Consider the following 24,201-nt stretch of genomic DNA (forward strand, 5'->3'; position numbering starts at 1 on the left):
AGATAAATCAAGACCCCACTATATCCCTACTGCTATGTGGAATTAAAAGATTTGGGGGATCTCACCAGTGAATCTTGGGTAAAGAGATACTAAGGTATAATTTAGAGCAACTACAGTGCATGGAATTGTCCTATGTGGCCAGTCAGTTAAAGCTGACCAGGTTCTAGAAACAGATTCCAGGCCTTTCCCTACCGAAGCACTTTCAAGGCACTCTTACTGGTACTAGCCTTGACCTGGCAATGAACCCGGTGAGTCATTTCGGTCTTTGTTGGGCAGAGTGTCACTCTCAGTGTCACCACCTTCCCTCAAAACAAGTATGTCTTTTTGAAGAGATCACGATTCCAAATATCCACAGTGCCCACCCGTGGTACACAGGAAGGGGAGACTGGACTCCAGACCTCCTTCCATATTTGTACCTGCTGCTTAACATGAAGAGTGGTGCTGGAACATGCAAGAACGTTTGGAATCACACTCTTTGGGACACTTCAGGAAGTACCTTAGTTGCCTTGGTTCACCTTAGTGATATCCTGTGAGGCTGGATGAAAAAGGAGGTTTAGTCCAGGGCCACTTCCTTATTGATTCTCCCAGTAAGGATCAATGGGGTTTGTTTGTTTTTTGTTTTGTTTTGTTTTGTTTGCCAGTCCTAGGGCTTGAACTCAGGGCCTGAGTGCTGTCCCTGAGTTTCTTCTGCTCAAGGCTAGCATTGTACCACTTGAGCCACAGTGCCACTTCTGGTTTTTTCTTCTTATGTGGTACAGAGGAATCGAACCCAGGGCTTCATGCATGCTAGGCCAGCACTCTACCACTGAGCCACATTCCCAGTCCATGACCAATGTTGAATGCAATGCATTACTTCTCTCAAGGTAGTTTTCAGCTAGCCTGGACCCTGCCCAAGCATACAGATGATTCTAATACTGCAGCTGAAATAGGTGATCCTCTGCTAAAATCTGAGAATGGCTATCACAAGTGGACAGACACCTGGAGTAACAACAGCCATGGCTGGCATGCTGGCGTGTGGTACATACCCCCTTCTTTACTGGCTTATGGGGTAAGACAGTGCATTCCCACAGCCAGGATTTTCAGGCAAGGACAGAAACCCTTGAGGGACAATAGAAGTGAGTGCCCCAGAGACAAAGTCAGAGAAGCCTTACAACTATCTGGACATGGATGAAGCAGAAAGAGGTCTTGGGAGACCTCCAGAAGGAACAAAGTATGCATTCACCCAAACACAAACAGGCATGATCATACACACATGCTCCAGCCTGTGGATTATAGCTTCAGATGGACTTTTGTACCAGTGGTAAAATTAATGTGAGCTTGCTAGAGGCAGGCAGTTTGGGGGAGCTGCTGGTGGGGGCAGGGGGTCCCCTGCTCTGCACACTCCCTGTGGAAGGCTGCTTCAGATGGCCGAGGGTTCCCAAGAGCAGACATTGTATACCAGTGAGCCACAGCACAATTGTGTGGAGACCTGGGTGCTGCAATTGGAAAGAGCACTGTAGCATTGTGCTTCTCTTGCCCTCTCCCATTTCCAAACCACAAGCGAGGGGGCCAGAGTCTGAAAAGAGCTTTGCCTCTTAGGCCAAACTGCCTGAGACGGTTTCTCTCATGTTCAAATTAATTTGGGAAGTGAGATGAGATTTCCAACAATGATCATGTGGGTTGTTAGATGGAATCCACAAGCCCTATTTCCATATGCAAGAGTTCATGCCTCAAAGTTATCTGGAACTTAACTTGGTGCAAATCTGAGCTAGCACCTCTGTGGGTCTAAAAACACATTCCATGAGAGGGAAAGGTGCACAGGCAATAGTGCCCTCCTCTCAGATGGCAGAGGCAGCAGAGTGCGCCCACCTTCCAGCCCACCCACACCACGCAGTGAAGTGACCGTGGCAATTCTCTGCCTAAGTTCCAGTTATGTCTGAGTCGTAGATGCAGACAAGGAGTTAATAGGAGGGTAAGAAGACTATGCATGGAGTCAGACATTCATTCACCTTAGAAAAGGTTTTTATGTTTTAGAAACAATCTCCCAGAAGATGAAATCATCCACAATTCCCCCCAAATATTTATTTATACAAAGGTTTTGAGAGTAATAATTTGTATGGTTGTTATACCTCAGTCTACGCATCTGGGGCCAAGTCACTGTGTGGCACATGTGCAGCCTCCCCAAGTGCCTGACATGTAGCACCTGCTTCCAGAAACATCAAAGGCACGTAGGGTCATGGGGGCAAGAGAAGAGGAATCCCTGATGCCCAGGCTGCATGGACCCAGAATCCAGATAGGTTCACCCTGCCCTGGAAGGTACTTAGCCAAACATCCAAGGGGAAATATGATCCAAGGAGGTGGGAGGAGGGGCCCAGAGGGCAGACAGGAAAGCTAATTGCCATCCTTGCTTCTGAGTTGAGCATCTCCATGGGCCCAATAGAGTTGCTTGGCCCAGGAACTCACTGCAGTACCTGTAATAGCCATGATGCTGACTGATGGAGAGAAGACAGTTTGCAAAAATTAAAAAAAAAAAAGTTGTCTTTAATCCCAGGTAATGCAAGATACAATTCTGGGACTTTGTCTTGGTAACCTGTTTTAAAAAAAATTTTTTTTAAATCTTGCCTTCTATACCATCATTGGATTCCCCAAAGTAGATACGGCACACCAGTAAGCCAAACTACAGATCCAACATGTCTTCCAGTCTGGCCACCTTCTGCCCCACCAGGGTGGCCCAAATCCCATTGGCACATGACGTGTTCACTTACCATCCCACTTCCCCTACCCCATCGCCTCTGACTGCACCACAGAAGTACTGTGTCCTCAACGAGTTCACTTCCCTAACCAATCCACACTTTCTTTACCACAGTGATTCTCAGAGCCAGCAAGAAGAGAATGTTCCAGAAGGAAGCCTTCATTTCAGCCGTTCACCAGGAGCCAAGGGTTGTGGGCTCCAGGCCTCTAGGTGAGGTCTGTCGCTTTGGTTTCCCAAGGAGCGGGGCAGTCAGCATTGGCAGATCTCCCTTCTCTGTCGCAGACTGGGCCTCAACTGCACTTACAGGACTTCACCACCATGTTGGAGAGCTGCTCCACCTTGGGGGTCCTCCCTACGTAGTACAGAATGGTCAGGGGCTCCAAGTCCTGGGGCACGCAACAGGGTGAGGCAGATGCTTCAGGGTTCAGGGTGTTGTACAGCCCCAGCACCTGGAGATGGAGACCACAACATTGAGAGGTGGGAGAGCCACACCATGGGCCCTCAGCCTAGGAACTCTACTCTGAGGGGAGCTCTGAGATGAGCAAGGGGTAGAATGGCCCCTGCAGGGGGCTGGGAGTATGGCCTAGTGGCAAGCATGCTTGCCTCCTACACATGAAGCTCTCAGTTCGATTCCCCAGCACCGCATATATGGAAAACGGCCAGAGGGGGCGCTGTGGCTTAAGTAGCAGAGTGCTAGCCTTGAGCAAGAAGAGGCCAGGAATATTGCTCAGGCCCTGAGTCCAAGGCCCAGGACTGGCCAAAAAAAAAAAAAAAAAAAAAAAAGAATGGTTGGGCTGGGGATATGGTCTAGTGGCAAGAGTGCTTGCCTCATATACAAGAGGCCCTGGGTTCAATACCCCAGCACCACATATACAGAAAATGGCCAGAAGTGGTGCTGTGGCTCAAGTGGCAGAGTGCTAGCCTTGAGCAAAAAGAAGCCAGGGACAGTGCTCAGGCCCTGCGTCTAAGCCCCAGGACAACTTGTGTTCACACTGGAGTAAAATGCAGAACACGTGCGCTTGTCTGCGTCACCATGTTAAGCATGTAACAGCTATTGGAAGACTTTTGTTTGATAAGGAACCTCTTCACTAGTAAGAAAACAACTCCTTTGTACTTGCTTGCTGTAACTGATCACATTAGAGGAAAAAGGTTCTCACTAACTAGTGCAGTAGGTTATTTAGCAAGTGCCAGGCCGGATGCAGCCCTGACTGGCTGTAAGGAAATGTGATTCACAAATCACTGCCCTTTTCTGTTCCCCTTGAGGAACAGAACCCAACAGAGGTTGGGATTCTCTCTTTCTCTCTCTCTCTCTCTCTCTCTCTCGCTCTCTTTCTCTCTCTATATATATATCACTCTCTTTCTCTCTCTATATATATATATCTCTCTCTCTTGCTCTCTTTCTCTCTATATATATATATCACTCTCTTTCTTTCTCTCTCTCTATCTCTCTCTCTCTCTCTCTCTCTCTCTCTCTCTCTCTCTCTCTCTCTCTCTCTCTCTCTCTCTCTCTGGGGGGAGGGTGTGCGCATGCTCACACATGTATGTTGTTATTAGGGTTTGGACTCAGGGCCTGGGTCCTGTCCCTTAACTTTTTTGCTCAAAGTTAGTGCTCTGCCACTTGAGCCACAGCTCCACTTCTAGATTTTTGCCGGTTAACTGAAGATAAGACTCATGGACTTTCCAACCTAGGCTGGCTCCAAACCTCAATCTTTAGATCTCAGCCTCCTTAGTAGCTAGCATTACAGGCCTGCACCTGTAATACGGCGGAAACCTCACATTCCTTGCCACCAGGTCACATGAAAGTTAACATCCATGGTACTTTAGTCAGAGTAAATAGAAATTAGTTGGAACTTTTTTGAGGGGTGCTGGGGATTGAACCTAGGGCCTCAAACGTGAAGTATAAGCTCTACCACTGAGCTACCCTCTCAGCCTCCAGGATAGGAATTTTAAAGATTAGTCTTGGGCTGGGATGCCAAGATCAGAGGGATTTTACTCACCCCAGATTATCATTCACTCATTCCAACATTCAACCCTTCAGCCATGCTTTTTAACAAATGGCCTAGCCCGCTGACCCTCAGCATTCTGACAGCCAGTGCCCTGCTCCGTACCGTGCTGTGGGTTGTGTCTGTGCTGCGGAGGTACGGGCAGGGGCCTGAGCAGAAGTTGGCGTAGTAGCCCTTAGGTTCGTGGACCCACTTCCAGCCCAGATCCTGTCGGAAGTCAATGTAGAGAGGGCGCACACAGCAATTCTCCTCCAAGTTGCTACAATGGAAAACACATACAGGAAATCAGGTTCCAGTGCCTGGGACTGAAGAGAGACCTGAAGGCTGTGTTGAAAACCAGGATCCCAAAGTTGTAATAGGAGAGAAGGCTGCATGAGGGACAGTAAAGAGGTAAAATCTTGTCCCCTTAGACATCACAAATGAGAATGGATAGCACATGCTCCATATACAAACAATTGCTGGCGGTTATCAGCCAAATCAGCTCTGTTAAAATTGGTTTAGTGAACCTTCTGCATATGAATCTAACTAGGAATAAACTCTAATGCAGCTTGCACACTACCATATAGTGTGCTTCTTAGACTACATGTAGCCGAAACAAGGCCTCTCCTCCGAATAGAACCATGATCCTCAGGTCACCAAGTGAGTGCCAGGCCCTCAATCCTGTTGCCTGCAAGAACCCACTTGGCAGGGCCCCTTGCCAGTGGGCAGCTAGCCTCTGCTTCAGTGCCGGTGCGTGTCTACTGAGACCTGGAATGTGCTACTTCAGAGATGAGGACTGGCCAAAATCTGTCTTCCTCTGGGAACCACAGAAGACACTAGGTTGTCTTTGAAGTTGCCATTCCCACCCCCTGTCTCCCATACCACCGCACAACACTACCCTGCAACACAGTCGGCAACAGTACTCATTTTCCTGGCTATCCTTGCAGGCAGAGGTGGTGATGTGACCCAATAAGGGCCAATCAGACATAAGAGGAGGTGGGGGATAAGGGTAAGTTTTTGCAGTTCATTTTTGTACTAGCACTGAGGCTTGAACTCGGGGCCTGAGTGATGCCCTTTGGCTTTTTTACTTGCAGCTGGCACTCTTCCACTTGAGCCACAGCTCCATTTCTGGCTTTTTACTAGTTAATTAGAGATCGCCTCATGGACTTCTCTGCCTGGGCTGGCTTGGAACTAGGATCCTCAGATCTCAGCCTTCTGTATAATGAGGTTGACAGGTGTGAACCACTGGCACCCGATAGGCAAAGATTTCTTTTTAAATTATTTATAAAAGCTAGACTGGAGATGTCACTCAGTGACACATAGCTTGCCTAACATGCAAGGCCCTGGGTTTGAGGCTTGCCCCACAGGAGGCCCGTGGTACATCCTGGTCCCTGTGGGGCCCAGGCTCACCGGAAGCAGTAGTTGGTGTCCAGGGCCCGCTTTTTCCTCTGACCCCCCTGGCCTGGGTTGTCGAGCCGGTGTGGGGGAATCATCATAAGGATCAGATGCGGGTTGTGATGGTCCTTCTGCTTCTTGAGGCGTCCCAAGTCTCCACGGCCATGGTCATCCTCGTTGTCCACCCCTGCAGAAGGCCAGGAAGGGGACAATCTATGAAAAGCAGAGCCCTTTGTCTCCTCACCCCAGCCCATCACTGCCAAGGAGAGGCCACGCCCATGATAGGGCTTGGGGGGGTGGGGATGGAGGGAGCTGTACCTCAACACCTCCTGTAGGAAGGCAGAGCTGAGAAATCACTACCAAAAGAACTCAGCAATCGGGCTGGGAATATGGCCTAGTGGCAAGAGTGCTTGCCTCCTACACATGAAGCTCTCGGTTCGATTCCCCAGCACCACATATATGGAAAATGGCCAGAAAGGGCGTTGTGGCTCAGGTGGCAGAGTGCTAGCCTTGAGCAAGAAGAAGCCAGGGACAGTGCTCAGGCCCTGAGTCCAAGGCCCAGGACTGGCCAAAAAAAAAAAAAAAAAAAAAGAACTCAGCAATCATAGGAAGCACACCCCCAAAAGACAACCATGCTCAGAACCCCTCACCACTACTCCTGCACAGAATGTTCCAGAGGGCAGAAAACCCTTGAGATGCTTCCTGGAAATCACTATGAAGCCATGAAGTATCTCTGTCACCTGGTGGGCATGGGGTTATTGGTTTCGTTCTGAGACTTAGAACCCTCCAGTGTGAATTTCCTCTTATAATCTGAATTGATCAAGAATTACTACTGATAATTTAAGGTGTCCCAATTTAAGGTAGTGTGACTGGAGGTGGGGCAAACAAACAAGACTGAATGACAGCTAATATTTACTATAAAATTCAGGCGAGCTATTAGAGCGTGTGTTACATGGCTTAGCAAACTTGTTCTGAGAAAGAGCCTGAATCCATCTGAACCTATTCCAACTGAAGCCGAAAGAAAACTCTGGCCTAGACAGAATTTCAAGTAGCTAGAGATGTAGTTCGTGAAGGACAGAAGCCAGCTATGTGTCCAACTTTACCTGGGCAGGACGTGAGCATTAGAATTCACATATTAATATGAAGGAGTAAAGGAGAGTTTCACCTTAGCCTGGACTCTAAATGAGGGCTCCGAATGTCTGACCTCTAAGGTTCTGTGATTAGGATGTCAAATCCTTGGCACTAAAAATTGAAAAAAAAATGTCCTAGAATTGAGCTCATTCAGGTTAAAACAATGCCAAGGTGCAGGAAGAAGAGTACATCTTTTCTCAAGTGAGCCTCTGACTGCAGGCATTCCTCAGTTGCCCAAAATAAGACAAGAAAAGGAAAAGATAGCTTCTCTGAACTCCAGAGACAGTCAAAGCTCATGTCCTGGGGAAAATATTGGAAGCCCATAAAGAACTCTCAACTACTTCCATCTCTACACAAACACGTGTGGGCAAATGCCTGAACCCTGAAACCATCATTAAACTCAGACAACCCTTGGGCAAGGTTCAAGCAGGCCTGTTAATATCAGGAAAGCTCGGCAGTACTCATGTTCAGGACCACCAGTGTTTGTTTTAGGGAGAGAGAAGACAGCTATTATTTGTTGAGCCTTCTTGGTGCTGCTTTACATTTGTAATCCCACTTAATTTAAGCCTGTGAAGAAAGTACTGGTGACCTTGTTTCCCTGGGCTCTGAACAGCTCGCCTACTTGATTTCATCCAGGACTAATACAATCTCCAGATCTGCAAGCTGAAAGGCCTTTTCCTTGCTTTGAGGGAGAAGCAGATTTACTGGAGTATAAATGAGTTGGCTATCTCTTGTATGAGGAACATTGGTTCCTTTTCATGGGGGTCTGGTTGGATTCTCCTGTTCTGTCCTGTCGCATGAACTGCTCCACCACACTCTCGCACACATGCATTCCTGTTACCTTTGAATTTGATTTCCATCACCTCATGAACGTTTTCCAGGATGTCTCCATTGGGTTGAAAGGTGTGACATGGACAATGAATGCTGATTTCCAAACCTAAGTTGGACTCTGCAAAATCAGTTGAGAAAAGCAGTCAGGCAAAGGTGGGTCAGGAATGGAGCGGGACAGAGGGATACAGAAGGACAGAAGGAGCTTCCAAAGGGAAGCTGACAACTGGAAGTGGCTACCAGGAAAGGGAATGGATAGACTCATCCATTTTCAAAGGCCAATATTAAGAGAAAATGTTACACGCACAGGGGCAAAAGAACAAGCATGTAGGAAGTGAGCCCTCAAGGAGGAAGGAGGGATGACCACCCCCTGCAGTAAGGCAGCTAGAAGAAGGAGCAGGGGTTGCTTAAATGAGCCACTGGACACCATGTGCACTTCCTGTTCAAGGAGTCCAAGGAGGCCCCAGAGAGACTTTGAGTGGCCAAGTTCTGATTGTTGGGGAAGAAAGTATACAGAGGGCTGGGAATATGGCCTAGTGGCAAGAGTGCTGGCCTCGTATACATGAAGCCCTGGGTTCAATTCCTCAGCACCACATATATAGAAAAGGCCAGAAGTGGCACTGTGGCTCAAGTGTCAGAGCGCTAGCCTTGAGCAAAAAGAAGCCAGGGACAGTGCGCAGGCCGAGTCCAAGGCCCAGGACTGGCAAAAAAAAAAGTATACAGATGTTTGTGTTGGGGAGAGTAAGGCTTGGGTACGTGTGGTCATCATGACAGAGTGGCCTCACATGGCCAATGGAGGACACCGAATGACAGCAACAATCATGAATACGTGTGGGGCATTCCTGCAGGCCAAGCACTGCTCTAGGACTTGTCAGGAACTAGCACTGTGAACCTCAGTAATCACCCCACTGAGTAAAGAACATTGTCCCCCATTATGCCTATGAGGACAGTGAGGCTTAGGGAGATGAAATGGCTTGCCCAAGGTACAGGAGTTGGTAGTTTCGGGATTCTTAGCCTATGAATCATGGTGCCAGAACCCCAGATCCCACTTTTTTAAAAATTGGGTCTTGCTCTGTAGTCCAAACTGACCTCGAACTCACAAGCCTCCTGCCTCAGCCTCCCTAGTGCTGGGATTATAGATTTACCCCAGCATGCCTTGCTTAGATGCCACATTCTAACTTGTTAAGAGACCAGGAAAGGCAAAGAGTACACCACAGAGAGCGCCGAGGAAGATGCCCACATGTTTGCTGAGATTCACAGTGGCTATGCTTTCTTAGGGTATAGCCTCTCCTGAGCCATGAAGTTGGGGGATGAGGGGGGGTTGTGTAGTGGGTCCTTGCCCAGCTCAGCTCTACATGCTAAGAAGCTGCAAACCATAAGAGTAATAGTACAAAGATGTGAAGACTTGGATCCTTGATCCTGGACAGGGCTCCAACCAGCTCTGGGACCTAGGGCACAGCCTGGGTACCTGGGGTACACCGGCTCTCAGGTGCTTGCTGAGTGACTCCAAGAACACTCAGATAATGCAGGCCCTCATCCATTCAGACCAACAATCACTTTCATTTGGAGTCCATACACAGCCTGGTATGAAGCTGTGAACTCTTGATGGGACTCGAGCTCTGTATAAGCAAAGGACTAATGTTCCCGGAGAAGGGAAGGCAGAATTTGCCTAGGTGGGAACTTGATGTTTGCAATGAAGAACCAACCTCAGAATTGGCAGTGGGATTGTGGGTGGAGAAGCCACAGGTTTTATTACAAAATTGTCTTTTCTGATGTCTCAAGGAAGATGGAAATGATTCTTTCTACAGGCTTCTCATTGAGTTCTGCAGCTGTGAAAATAAGAACTGCAAGTGCCCAGGGCTTCAAAGAAATCCAGGTGGAGCTGATCTGAATCAGACAGGGAAGCTGAGAGATGAATTTCCCCAGCCCCTCCTTTCTGTGGCCAGGCAGAGAATGTCTGAGTCAGAATTCCCAAACAAGGCTGCTGTTGGCAGAGCCTCGTGGGTTCTCCCAGCCTTTGCCTTTGTGCCCAGGAGCAGGAAGGATCTCCAGCCCATCATCTGCCAACTCAACCACCAAAAGAGGCCCCTTAGATGGGGGTTTGCAAAGTTAGCTTTTACACTTTTGCAGTACTAACATTCTGAATTCAGGGCCTCATTCTTGCTAGGTAAGCACCCTCCCACTTGAGCCATGCCCCTCCATTCCAATAGAGGAAAATTCTTAGTGAGAAGGAAAAGGAACAGATAGGGCTACTGTGCATAACAGATAGGGCTACATGCATCACCACTACCACTGAATAGCCAGTAAAGGACAGACATGGAGAAGAGACTCGAGTTCTAGTCCAAGCTGGACCTGGGTCCAGTGACGTAACTACTCTGGGCCTCATCCTCCTTATCTGACATGATGAAAGCTTTTTTGTGTATACCAGTCCTGGGGCTTGAACTCAGGGCCTGAGCACTATCTGTGCACGTTTTTGCTCAAGGCTACTGCTCTACCACTTAAGTTACAGCTTCACTTACAGCTTTTTTTTTGGGGGGGGGGTGCTCAACTGGAGTTTTATGGACCTTCCTGCCCTGACTAGCTTCAAAGCACAATCCTCAGATCTCAGTCTCCTGAATAGCTAGGATTAAAGATGCAAGCCACTGGCACCTGGCTGAAAGATTCTTTTTCTCTTTCTTTTCTTTTTTTTTTTTTTTTTGGCCAGGGCTTGGACTCAGGACCTTAGCACTGTCCCTGAGCTTCTTTTGCTCAAGGCTAGCACTCTATCACTTAAACCACAGCACCATTTATGACTTTTTCTATTTATAGGATACTAAGGAATCGAACCCAGAGCTTCATGCATGCTAGGCAAGCACTCTACCACTAAGCCACCTTCCCAGCCCTAAAAGCTTATTCTTTTTTTAAAAAAAAATGTTATTATAAAGATGATGTACAGAGTAGTTACAGTTACATACATCAAGTAAAGAGTACATTTCTTTTTGGACAATGTTACCCGTTCCCTCTGAACACTTATTCTTATAAAACATGTTGAAAGTCGTGACATTTTCTAAAATACATTGGATCTTAAAAACACCTTGGTGAGGCACGCTGTGGGGAGCCATTCCGTCATCTTCCAGATGAGAAGACATGGTGAGTGGGTCAGATATTCACGACATGGGAAGTTTAACACAATTATTGTATAGCTCTACTTGGATGACCATCAGACCTTTGACACTTAATAACTAAAACAGAATGTGCCCCTAAACCTCTTTTCCAGTCTTCCCTAGTCCAAGGTGCCACTTACCTGGCTGCTATTCCAAACCTTTAGAAGTCAACCAAGATTGCTCTTGTGTCTTCACAAGATGTTGGCTTTACATCCAAAATATAAAACAAGCGAAACACTGGTGGTTCGTGCCTTTAATCCTGGCTATTCAGGAAGCCGAGAACCAGAGGACCATATATCAAAGCCAGCATAGGCAGGGAAAGCCATAAGACACTATCTCCAAAATACCTAGCCAAATGCAGGGCTGGAGATGTGACTCAAGGGGTGGAGCACCAGCCGAACAAGCAAGCTGAGCAAATGCAAGGCTCTGAGTTCAAAGCCCAATACAGTGGGGAGAAAAAAAGGAATACAGGAAAAAAAAATCAATATAATTTCTATAACCAGCTACTGTCCCAATCTAACCCATCAACTGCACCTGGGCTGCTGCAGTGGCATCCAACTGGGTTTCCCACCTTTTCCTTTGACCTCATGGTAACTAGAGGGAGGAATCTTTTGAGGTATAAGCCAGGTTACCTTACCCACATCCCCAGCTTGCTGACAGCACTCCTAGCTTCTCACTGCACTTGGAATAAGTCCTAAATCCTTCTCCTGGCCTGCAAAGTACTAAGTCATGTGGTCCCATAACTCTGCTATCATGAATCAAGTTGCTTTACAAATGGAAGACCTGGGCCTGGAGGTTGCCTTTGCTTAGGATGGTCTTTACCGTACCTTCTACCTGACCTTCCAGGGCTGAATCCTGCTTATTACCTAGACATCAATGCAGGCATCCTTTCCTTAGTGCATCTGATGTTGGCCCCACCCAGTTGTTATCACCTCATGCCTTTCTATTTTACATAACTACCCACAGTACTTACTCACCAGTATGTTCCCTTGTTTATTATGTGTCTGTTCCACCGAAATGAAATCCCATGAGCCCTGGGACTTCACCTGTGTGTTCACTACTAAACCCCCTGACTAGGACTGACTTAGAACAGCATTTAGTAAATATAGATTGAGTAAATGAAGGATAAACAGCTAAGCTTTGCTTGGCCATTAAGACGCAAATCTCTCTTCTTCGCTGTCATGAAGTATGGCGGGCCCTGAACTGCTCACCCTGGGGCCACCTACCTCTCCGTAACAGCCACTCACGCACTGTGTCAGTGACATCAAAAGACAGCCACTCAGCAGTGCCCCGAGTGGGCAGATTCTTGCCACCAATGTAGCGCTGCTTGGCGATGTGCTCATCTGGCCGAAGGATCTACAGGGCAGAAGTAGTAAAAGGAATAAGGACCCAAGGCTAGGATACTGCACCAAAGATTGGTAGGTCTCTAGGCAGGACAGGTGGGCAGAGCAATGGGAAATCAACGTTTTTCCAGATGCTGTGCCTTTCACACACCCAAAGTAACCCATCCCTCTTAATGACAGATCTGGATCTGGAAACTGAGGCTCAGAAAAGCCAGGATACCAATCCATGTCTGCTGAGACCTGTGCCCAGTGAACTTGCGCAGGGTAGTGGAACTGGCTTTCAGTCCTGGGCAGGGATACCTGGAAGAGCTCAATCCTCTGTTCCGTGCGCTTAGAGCTGGGGTTAGGCACCCGCAAGACCCGGAACTCGGCTCGAAACAGATTGGTTCCATTTTTCTCCACTGAGGACACATTGAAGCGAAAAACCTTGGAGGTAATTCCTTTGGGACAGACGGCCAGCTCATCTAGAAGACAAAGTAATGGGACACAATGTGAACCTCTCGGCAATAGTGAGCTATCAATAGACACATGTTCAAGTGGCCGGAGTCCTGCCTGCGACCTACCTAGATGCAGGCCACAGACCTGAGGGAGAGAGGAAGGAGTTTCTTAGTGACCTGAGAGACACACCCAATCTTGAGCAAGGTGCAGGAAGACCTCAGAGTCCCAGTACATAACACTAAGACTGATGAGGGAAGTGTGATTCCTCTCTCCTCCTGCCTCCTTGACATTCCAAACCCACTGAGCTCTCTAGCCTGATTTTCCCACTCTCCTACAAAATCAAAATTCCCCCAAGTAGTTTAGTTAGCTTAGAGCCATTTGCTTCATCCAGATTCACCTGGGCAGTCAGCCACTTATTAAACATCTATAGAGTAAATGCTATGCACCAGTAGCATCAGCCCCAGGGAGGAAAATGCGATGGATAGAGTTCCTACCTTCCAGGGGAGAAATGTTCAAGGGAAGTTATTAACACACGGGCCCTTCATGGAATAGGGCACTGGATCAGAAGGATGGGGAGGAAAGAAAGTTGACAGAGAAAAGGATTCAAAGAGAGAAGGGGAGAGGAAGGTATAGGAAGAGGCACACACAGCCAGGTAAAGGAAGGTCTGGACAGCAAACTGGGGTCCACCTGCAGGGAGACCTCCTGTCCATCACAGAGAGCTACAGAAAGTATTTGAGCAGCACAGTGACAGACTCGACGCCGCGAGTCAGTCCTATAAAGCAGGGTTCACAGAGCAAGGAAGCCACATCTTGAGCCTGACACAAACATAGATGTCTCTTTGGACTGAATGAATCACTACCGTTGATCCTTTTAAGAATGGGTATCTTTAAGCTGGGTGCTAGTGGCTTTCGCCTGTAATCCTAGGCACTCAGGAGGCTGAGATCTGAGGATCTCAGTTCAAAGCCAGCCTAAAGAGGAAGTCTATTTGACTACTCCAGTTAACCATCAAAAAGCCAGAAGTGGCGCTATGGCTCAAATGGTAGCGCGCGCGCGCACACACACACACACACACACACACACACACACACACGAGAGTCTGTGTCTCTGACAGCCTGTTATGGCAGCCTGTGTCCCCCACCCCCTGGACAGAAGGCAGCACATGTTCTACTCACCCCTCCAAGCCAGATAAAGAAGAAAGCAAGCCCGACCCTTCTTCTCTCCTGTGAGTGTTACAACCTCAGGGTCTGAGAAGTAGGAACACACACACAAATTGTTCTACACAAATGGCAACGGCAGCCAGAACTTGAAACTCAAGCTCACGGACCTAGATTCCACACATAATGGACATGGCTGAAATGAGCTCATAATCACCCCTTGGGTGGTTTAGGGAGTCACGGACTAGGCGGGACAGATCAGACACTGGGAAGGAGCAAATGTGCTCCTGATCTTTAGGAAAGGATGAGGTGTCTCTGGAACTTGCCATCTGGTGGGCCTGACATTGGTTCTTAGGAAATTAATGGAACAGATGTTAGGAAAACAAATGTGTGAATGTAGTTAATGATGCCCTGATTAATAACTGGCCTTGGAAGAACAAATACAGAACAAGAGCAAGAAGTCAGAACCCTAGGCCTTAAGCACACCAAGCACTTTAACCCTTGAGCTACACAATGCAGTGAATAAGTTTACAAGTTTGCAACTCTGGACATGGATAAGCTACTTAGACTCATGACCATCCCAAGTGCCTGGGAAGCTGACTTCAATCTGGTTTCAGTTATAGGAGCAGGGGCTGTAACTATAAAGAGCAAGTCAGGGCCAGTACTACTGGCTCATGCCTATAATCCTAGCTAGTCAGAAGGCTGAGGTCTGTTGGATCATGGTTGGAAGCCAGCCTGGGATAAAAGTTCGCTAGATTTCAACTCCAAAGTAACCAGTAAAAATCTGGACTACAGACATGGCTCAAGTGGTAGAACACCAACAGAGCAAGCTGAGAAAGTATGTAAAGCCCACAGCAAGTGTATCAGGTATCAGGGCTTTAAAAAAAAAAAAAAAGGCGGGGGGGTAAGTCAGGGTGACGTGTACCTCCGCATAAAAAGGAGAAGGAAGTCGAAAAATGACACCTGCCACTGAGGAGAGTCAGGCTGGGCTCAAGACAGTGGGAAGCCAGGATATGGAGGAAGCCATGTGCTAAAGAAGGTCAGTCTAGGGACCATCCCTCCTTGGTTTCTTCCAGTCTCTCTTCCCTTGTGCCTCAAGATGAGCTCCATGTAGAAATTTTAAGGCATTTCATGAAAGAAGTAGGAAAGATCATTTGCTGTCATGGGGGTCATCCTGAACACAAACTCTTCCCACAAATACAGCCATGTCCAGAAGGGTCGTGGACAAGGTCACACAGGAATGAGCTGACAGAGTAAATTAGCACTAGCAAAGCTCCATAGAATCATTGAGATTACCAAAAGAACTGCCTGGGAGAGAAAGAAATACAAACATAATCTCCTGGACAATGAAATCTGCCAAGTAATAATGATGTTTTAAATAATGGGCGGCATGAGTCAGAGAGCGAATTACAGAATGTAATAATGCCACCTTACATTTTTCCACAACGCTAATTCGTTCATCTGCTCCTCTAACAATTCTTGGAAGTAAAGAGAGCAGATAAAAATGGGCCACTCGGGCTGGGAATATGGCCTAGTGGCAAGGGTGTTTGCCTCATATACAAGAAGCCCTGGGTTCAATACCCCAGCACCACATATATAGAAAATGGCCAGAAGTGGCGCTGTGGCTCAAGTGGCAGAGTGCTAGCCTTGAGCAAAAAGAAGCCAGGGGCAGTGCTCAAGCCCTGAGTTCAAGGCCCAGGACTGGAAAAAAAAAATGGGCCACTCTACATATGAAAAAAATGAGTATAAGAAAAGTGTGATGCTTTTCCCAAGGTCATTCAGCTAGTAGGTGGCAGATGTGCGATTTGAACCCTGGTCCTCTGGCCACACTTCATATATTGAAGCGGAGACCCTGAGAAATCAGGGTGAACCTAGAAGATTTTCCAGCAGAAAGGTATCATTTTTTATTTCACTTTGAGGAGGAAACAAAAAAAAGCACACAAAACCAGGCAAATACAGAATCCACGTGAAACTTAGGAAATAGTAAGCTGCCTTTAAAATGTTTGCAGACAGTTGACTGCTAGGTGTGCGTGTGGTGTAGAAATCCCCTCTCCCATGCGTTCCAATTCAAAAACCTGACTCTACAGCACAACCACCTGGGACAGGGGAGGTCTTTCCACATGCCCCAGTGACTGATGGGTAGGTCCACAATTGCCTGCTTGTTTACTTGCTTGCTTGCTCCTTCCTTTCTTTCTCTTTCTCTTTCTCTTTTCCTTCCTTCCTTCCTCCATTCCTATCTTCTTCTTTCCTTCCTTTCTTTGTTCTCCACTTGACTCCATACACAGAGTCAAGAACCACTGTTTGTAATTTTCTATGTCAGATACCACTGCCTTAATGACTTTAAACTTTAGATAGATTAGGGTTGCTGTTTTTCTTTTTTGTTTCTCTGCCAGTCCTGGGGCTTGAACTCAGGGCCTGAGCACTGTCCCTGGCTTCTTTTTGTTCAAGGCTAGCACTTTACCACTGGAGCCACAGTGCCACATCCGGCCTTTTCTGTGAACCCAGGGCTTCATGCATGCAAGGCAAGCACTCTGCTACTAAGCCACATTCCCAGCCCCTAGATGAAGCTTTTAAATGAATTAGATATATTATTTATTTGGCCATTGTATCATGTTTAAAATGTTCAAATTGGAAGCCCATAAATATTTTAAGTGTATGTGAAATGTTGGGAGATCTTTACAAAAAGATCCAGAATTTTCTGTTCTTTTGGGGAAATGAGAAGATGCAATCAAGTTGGTCCCACGTTCCTGAGGGTAAACATCAGATGGAGCTGAACAGAGTGGCTTCCTCTTCCTAGAGGTCCCAGGGGCTCCCAGGTCCCCTCCCTCCTCCTCCACACACCCATGTTCTCTGTGACCCCAAGGGCACAAGTGTGCCTGGTGTTTTATCTTGGTGCCTGGACCATGGCTTTTCTTCTAGACCATTTGCATCCCTGCCTGTGTCTACAGGTGCTTATATTTGCCAGAGGCGTTCTCCTCATTCACTGCAGCTTACGCTGGTTGAAGACACACACCCTCCAGGATGCCACCTTCATGCCCAGAAGTTGTGGTTGTGTAAGGAAGAAGTGGGGCCTGGGGACCCATGCCCACCTGCCTCTGGGCCACCTTCGGAGAATCAGTGTCATACTGTATGTACAGTATCAATCTCTAGAGTTGTTGTTTTAATTTGGTTGTGGAGCTTGAACTCTAGGCCTGGGCACTGTCCCTGAGCTCTTCAGCTCAAGGCTAGCACTTTGCCATTTTGAACCACAACACCACTTGAGGTTTTCTGGCGGTTCATTGGAATCTCGTGGACTTTCTAGCGCTGGCTGGCTTTGAATTGCAATCCTCAGATCTCAGCCTCCTGAGTAGCTAGGATTACAGGGGTGAGCCACCAGCACCCGGTTTAGGAGTTCTTTCAATATGAAATATATATATATATATATGCATATATATATTTAGCTTTTGGCATGAACAACATTTATGGTTAGTAGCTAAAGGCTAAAATACCAAGTTTTCTTTTTTGCTCAGGAATTCTAGGTTTGTTGCTTGGCTCCAGGCTGCCTTTGTGTCGCCCAGCAGACACAGATAATTCTAGGACAGAAGCTAAATTGTCACCTACACTGATGATGCCTTTGGTAACAGAGGCACTGGAAAGGCGGCATCTTTCCCCACCTACTCACTTTCCATGCAAAATCCTAGAGAAGGATGAAAGGTTGCAGAGTCTTGCCTGTACTTTCCACCAGAGGTTAGCAAGCCACCCAATGGGGTGATAAAATTCTTTCAGGAGAAAGGGAGGTTAGAGGTCATTTTGGATGTTTCAGGAGAGGAGACAGAGAAACAACTTTCACTTGCCTCCGGCTGCTTGACCTACTTGAGACTTTTCATGAGATAAAAAAAAAAAATCTTTCATTAAATTTGGGAGAACATTTGTTGCAATATTAATCACCTGGACAAAAATAAACCACCCACCCACCCACCTACCACCACCACCACCACCACAACCAACGACAACAACAACAACAACAAAAAAAAAAAACCACCAGGGAGAACTATGAACAAACCCAGTATTATCCCCAATCAATTTAACACCTGGGCTATTAAGGCAATTTATCCTTTCTGTCCTCTCTTGCCAAGACCCACACAGAATTTATCTGTGTCCTAAATCAAAGTTCTATGGAGCCTAAAAGTGAAAAGTGGGCCTTTAGAGCCTGCCACAGTGGCTCCTGCCTGTATTCCTAGCTGCTCAGGAGGCAGAGATCGAGAGGATTATAGTTTGACACTGGTCCCCAGATGAGAAAAGTTCGAAAGACCTTATCTCAACCGATAGAAGCTAGGTGTAGTGCACGTGTTTGTAGTTCAAGCTGTGAAAGGTTGTGTAACAAGAGGATCACGGTCCAGGCAAAATACAAGACTCTATTAGAAAAATAACTGAAAAGCAAAAATGGCTGGAGGTGTGACTCAAGTGGTAGAGCTTCTGCCTAGCAAGTGCAAGGCCCTGAATTTAAATTGCAATACTAAAAAAAGAAATAAAGAAAAAAAAACACAATGTATTTTCCATGTGCTTTGGTATTTAACAGCATACATTCTGCATATACCCTGTCTATGTGGACAAATTATTTAATAGATATGACTTTGTTCTCCTCATCTATACAGTGAGTGACAAAAGAATCCACAACAGGGCAGAGCCTGAGGACAGCTCACCTCTCCACTCTCACCACCAGAAATGATACCTTTCCTCATGTTCCTCCCCAGAGACCCTTATTACCTCACAACAGCTCCTGCTGTCCCCTCCCCGAGTGTCCATCCACTGGAGAAAGGAGGTGGCCGAGAGTGCTAAATGTGGAAGAGAATGGCATCTCATGCACCCTAGTAGATGCTCTGGTGTCCACACCCTTCTGGTGCCACATCACATATCCAGAATCCCAGCCTACTCCTCCTCCATCTCCATCTATCCTCAGGAGTTAAGGACCGGTGTCCCTCTCCCCATACCTCTGGGGACTGGCTCTCCACCGCTCAGCACCTGCTGGGCTTTTGTATTTCTTTTAGACTTAAGTGTGCTCTGTGAATCCAGGGTGAACTCAACAGCTGGCCAGCTGCAGAGCAGGCCCAGGTCCACATCTGCTCAAGCTCCATGTCACCTCCTACCACGGCAGAGGCTGGGCCTGCTTCCTGTTTGCAGCTGAAGGTCTCAGTAAGTGTTGCCAGCATCCGCCGCCGAGCACCTTACTCCTCTTCATCATCCACAACAGCATCCTGCTTGCTGTGGAGAGTCAGGCCAGACCAGACCACAGCTCTACAACCTCATGGCTGCCCCCACGTGCTGAAGCAGCTCAACATCTGTGGGGCCCTGCCCTGCCCTTGCCCAAGGCGATCTCCCGCTGGGCCCAGAGTCTGCCACACCTGTGTAGCCTTGTCTCCATCTGGATGCTTCACACTCAGTTCAAAATTCCAGGCTGGGTGAGCACTTTAGATTCAGAATCCCCACCCCCTCCCTTGGTCCCTTTTCCTGATTCAGGCCATGAAGCTCTGAGTCCTACCCTCTTGCCCTTGTCTTTCCTTACACTTCCCCTGCTGGCCTCAGATGTTCACCCTCCTCTGCTTTAGTGAGCCACCACAGAGTGGAGGGCTCAGCCATGTAGCTGCTAGGTGGCTCTGGGCACTGCCTTGCCAAGCAGACGCAAGCCAGCACCACTCAGAGCCCCTGGGCAGGGAACTCCTAACTCTTGCCGCACCTCCTCCAGCCTTAGCCCATCGTGGTAGCCACATCCTAAGGCAGAGCACTCCAAGCAGCCACAGGAAGCCACAATGTGAACCCCTGGCCAGAAACCACAGGCTCCTCCGCCCAGCATGGGCCGGCTCCCAATGGGGCGGTTTACACCTTTATCTAGAGTTAGTCCGCCCATCGGTACCCACTCTGGTTTCTTCTCTTGAGCAAGATTCCTGGTCAGCCCATGGTCACCCTCACTCACCCTGCGAGCTCCATTGCAGCCTCCCACCCCCACTCAGGCACAGCCCACCTCCCAGGTGGGCCCGGACTGGGGTAACCGGGGCGCGGAGGACACCTGCTGGTAGGAAAGCAAACAGAGCTACTCCCTGAGTCTGGCGCATGAGTAGCTCACATTCCTCTTTCCTGGGCTGTCAGTTTCTTAACATCTGCCAAATTTCTCTCTCTTGTATTGAGGTTTTTTAAATCCCCATTCAGTAAACACACATGACTTCCACACGTGTACAAACACACACACAGGCATCTCACCCAGAAACTTTCTAGCTCCTCAGATGGGAGCGGTCCACTCTCACACCCCTGCTGCCCCCCACCCCAGGGCCCACCACCCACTCTTTCACACAGTCAGATGCAAAGAGCCCCCAGCCCTCCTCTGCACTCCTAGAGCCATGACCTGCTCTCCCCTGTCCACCAGCGTGGGGAGGGGAGCCTCATTTGCATATGACCTCAAAGTCTGGGTACATGTGAATGTGTGTACCCCTCCCCCCCACTGCTCCCGTGGGTTTCCCGTGGGTGGGATAGACCCAAGGACTCAGACAGCATGAAGCTGTCTCTTGCCTGGACTTCCAAAAGCTTGACAGACATTAATTGGAGGGGGGGGGGGAAAGATACTGTGCTGCCCAAGAGTTGGAAAAACTGAGCTGGAGACGTGTCACACGAAGCTGTGGAAACACGGAGAAGAGGAGCGAGGTGTCCAGGCTCCAGGCAGCCCAGCCCTTGATGGTACCCATATGCTTACAGTTACCCATATGGTCACATGGGCAGGAGCCCCATCTGTTTCCCTGGACGGCACAATGTAACTCCAAATTAAAATCAGTCAGGGATATGATGTGAGTTCAGCATGCTGTTTGGCTCCGAGGCTCCTGGCCTCCCAGAAGTATCTGGCTCTTCCCAGAACTGCTCTTTCCTTCTCTACCCACCTACCCAGCACCAGAGCCCAGGTGCCGCCGGTGAGGCCCCCTCCCCCAGCGGGCTCCTTCCTCGCAGCTCCCTACTTCAGCTCATCCCTTCCAGAGCAGACACGCAGTGAGCATTCCGACTTACTGTGCTCCGCCAACCCCTGGATCATGTCGAATTTATGGATCTCTTTGGCATAGTATTCCGACTCGGTGTTTTCCTGAGTGCAGCCTTCTTCCCTCTCCCCCTGCATCTCTTCCAGCAATTCCCGGGTGCTATTGTAAAGTGCCAGGACCTGATAGGGGACGTGGGTCATCACCGATGGCTCAGGGGGGCTGGTGAGCCTGAGCTTGCTCAAGATCTGTCCCCTAATGGCTTCCACCCTCTTTTTCTTGATGTGGCCGAAGTCCAAAGTGGTGCAAGTGGACAGGGAGAGGCTGACCGTGGCGAAGTCCAGCAGGGCCAGGACCACCAGAGCCCTTTGCAAGTACATCTTCATGGGCGAGCCGGGGAGAGGGGCCAGGGGGGGACAGCCGGGCCTGGCGAAGAGGAGACCCCAGCAGACGTGCAGAAAGAGGGAGGAAAACCAGGCGGCCTCCCCAGATCCCAAAGACTGAGGCTTGGCAAAAGGGTGCATGAACTCACTGCACTGCGAGAACTTCAAGACTTCCAGGAAGCGCTGGTTACCCTGAGGACGAAGAAACGGACTGTGTGCCGAGGCGCGCTGGGATTCTTGTCCATGTGTCTAAACAGGTTTTGCTGGGCTCTGAGTCCCGGCAGGCCAGGTGGAGGGCAAGCAGAGGGCTGGGAGGGGTGGCAAGGCAGCTGGGAGTGGGAAGGGAGCTGGAGTTTTTCCTTAGGTAAAAATAAATAGAGCGGATATCTGATATTGCCAAACACCAGCCTGGCGATGGGGAGAAAGTGGGTCTTTTAAAGAAGGCGCAGAAGGACCAATGGCTGGGGGCTCCCCAAATCAAACGGTTTGCCTAGCGCTGATGGAGAATAAGAAGAGGGAATGGGGGGGAGCATAGGGGAGGGGGAATGGTTTAAAAACAAAAACAAAACAACAACAACAAAACAACCAAACAGTCAGATCACCAGTGAGTAGGTGTGGAGAGGGAGGGACAGGCGGCCGCTGGCCCAGCTAAAGGTGGGGGCAGTGCGGAACACACTTGTCTCTCCATTCATGCTTTTCCTTTTGTTTACACTTCCCCGGGGGCTTTCTAAAGGACTCTGTTCACGCGGCCTCCCGTCTTCATTGGCTGGGATGCGGGGTTGTGTGCAGTGGCTGGGGAAGTTGGGCAGGCCTCCGGAGTACAGCCCCCCCCAATCCACTGAGCCGCCACCGCCGTCACCAGCATCCCAGCTGGTCTTCTCCCTCGGCCATAGCTTCTGTCCCTGGCTTCTCTTTAAAAAAATAAATTAAAAAAAAATCAGGAGGAAAAGAAAACAGAAGGCAGTTCACTGCAGTCCACGCCGGAAAGCGCCTTATTCCTGCGTCCCCATCTTCTTCTGGCCCCGTCTCCTCCTCTCCCCTCTCAGGCTCAATTCCCTTGAACTTGGCGCTGAGCCTCTCTCTTCTCTCTCTCTCTCTCTCTCTCTCTCTCTCTCTCTCTCTCTCTCTCTCTCTCTCTCTCTCTCTCTCTCTCTCTCTCTCTCTCGCACACATGCACACACACACATACACACACACTGCTTTCTCTATTTCTCTCTGCTGAAATTTTATACCTCCCTCCCATGACGTCTGGGGCCTGGGGTGGGGGTGGGAGAGGGAGGGAGGGAGGGAAGCAGGGAGGGAAGGAGGGAGGGAGGGAGGGAGGGAGGGCCCGGCACACGCAGCCTCCTCCGCTGCACGAATGTTAATGTTTTAAACAGGCACAGGGAAAGCCGAGCCCATTCGAGAAATACTTTGCGCGTCCTCCCGTCCGACGTGGTGACTGAACTCTCTCTCTCTCTCTCGCCCTCTCTCTCTTTTTTCCCTCCCCTCTTGGAGTCACTCCGGCTACACGTTGGCTGTTTTTCTGGAAAGTTACTCGGCCGCCGAGCCCCCTCCCTGCGGGTCCCCCAGCCCCTGCGCGCCCTGGCCGGCTGTCAGTCCGCGGCCTCCCCGCGGGCCCGCGTCCCCGGCCGCCCCCGGGCCCGGCCCGGTCCCCCCGCGGGGCCCGGGGGGCGGGGGGCCGCTCCCGATCGCAGGGATCGCGGGGATCGCGGGGATCGCGGGGAGCCGGGCGGCTGGACGCGGAAACATGGAGGCGCTCTCCGGAAGGCCGAGGGTGCCCTCTGGCGAGACGCGGCCGCCAATGACAGCGGGCCGAGCGGCCGGGCGGCCGGGAGCCCGGAGCGGGGAGGTCCGGGCAGGGCGCGGGCGGCGGAGGCGGGGCGGGGGAGGGGGGCGGACAGCGCCCCGCGCCCGGCCCGCGGAGTCGCCGCCCTCGCCACGTGCGCCGGCCCCACGCACCTCGCCGGGGGCCCGGGCGCCTCCCGGCGCTGCGAGCGCCCAGCCAGCGTCCGTCCCGAGCCCATTTCCCAGATGGTGGAGGGGACGCTCGCTCCTCCCAGCCCGAGCTTCCAGCCCTCCAGCCCTGAGCGGGATGAGTGGGGGCAGGTGTGTCCCCTACACACACACACACCCTTCCTCCACACACAGATTTCCCCTACACACACCTCCCTCTACACACACATCTCCCTACACACACATCCCTACACACACCTCCCTCTACACACACATCTCCCTACACACATCCCTCCTACACATGCACACCTACACACACAGATTTCCCCTACACACACTTCCCTCTACACACACACATCCCTCCTACACACGTACCTCCTCCACACCTCCCCCTACACACACATCTCCCTACACACACATCTCTACACACACCTCCCTTTACACATCTATCCTTACACACATCCATCCTACACACACATCCCTACACATATTTCCCTTACACACACACCTCTCTCTACACACACATCTCCCTCCACACACACACCTCCACACACAGATTTCCCCTACACATATACCTCCCTCTACACACACGTCTCCCTACATACACACATCCCTCCTACAAACACACCTCCATTTACACACATATCTCCCTACACACACACCTCCCTACACACACATCTCCCCCTATATACACACATACACACATATCTCCCCTACACACACA

At 49.5% G+C, this 24,201-nt stretch overlaps 1 protein-coding gene across 1 annotated transcript; it reads right to left on the minus strand.

The window, feature by feature from the left end:
- Window positions 1-1,983: 1,983 nt before the first annotated feature.
- Window positions 1,984-23,028, minus strand: Tgfb3 (transforming growth factor beta 3). The gene is made up of 7 exons (XM_048362441.1): window positions 21,173-23,028; window positions 12,854-13,017; window positions 12,437-12,566; window positions 8,081-8,188; window positions 6,124-6,295; window positions 4,840-4,993; window positions 1,984-3,180 (listed from the first exon to the last, which is right to left on the minus strand). Exons 1-7 carry the CDS (start codon window positions 21,660-21,662, stop codon window positions 3,022-3,024), a joined length of 1,377 nt encoding a protein of 458 aa, XP_048218398.1. The 5' UTR covers window positions 21,663-23,028; the 3' UTR covers window positions 1,984-3,021.
- Between the last annotated feature and the right edge of the window lie 1,173 nt (window positions 23,029-24,201).

The sequence above is a fragment of the Perognathus longimembris genome, chromosome 14 (genome assembly GCF_023159225.1).
Source record: "Perognathus longimembris pacificus isolate PPM17 chromosome 14, ASM2315922v1, whole genome shotgun sequence".
NCBI classification, from domain to species: Eukaryota; Metazoa; Chordata; class Mammalia; order Rodentia; family Heteromyidae; genus Perognathus; species Perognathus longimembris.

Bases quoted from the DNA above. Each gene is read 5' to 3' on its own strand.
- Tgfb3 (XM_048362441.1), bottom strand. From the start codon at position 21,662: ATGCACCCTTTTGCCAAGCCTCAGTCTTTGGGATCTGGGGAGGCCGCC. The intron at 12,567-12,853 runs GTATCCCTGCCC...TCTGCCCTGTAG, and splicing joins AGAGGATTGAGCTCTTCCAG to ATCCTTCGGCCAGATGAGCA. The intron at 6,296-8,080 runs GTAACAGGAATG...GGCCTTCTGCAG, and splicing joins GATGGAAATCAAATTCAAAG to GGGTGGACAACGAGGATGAC.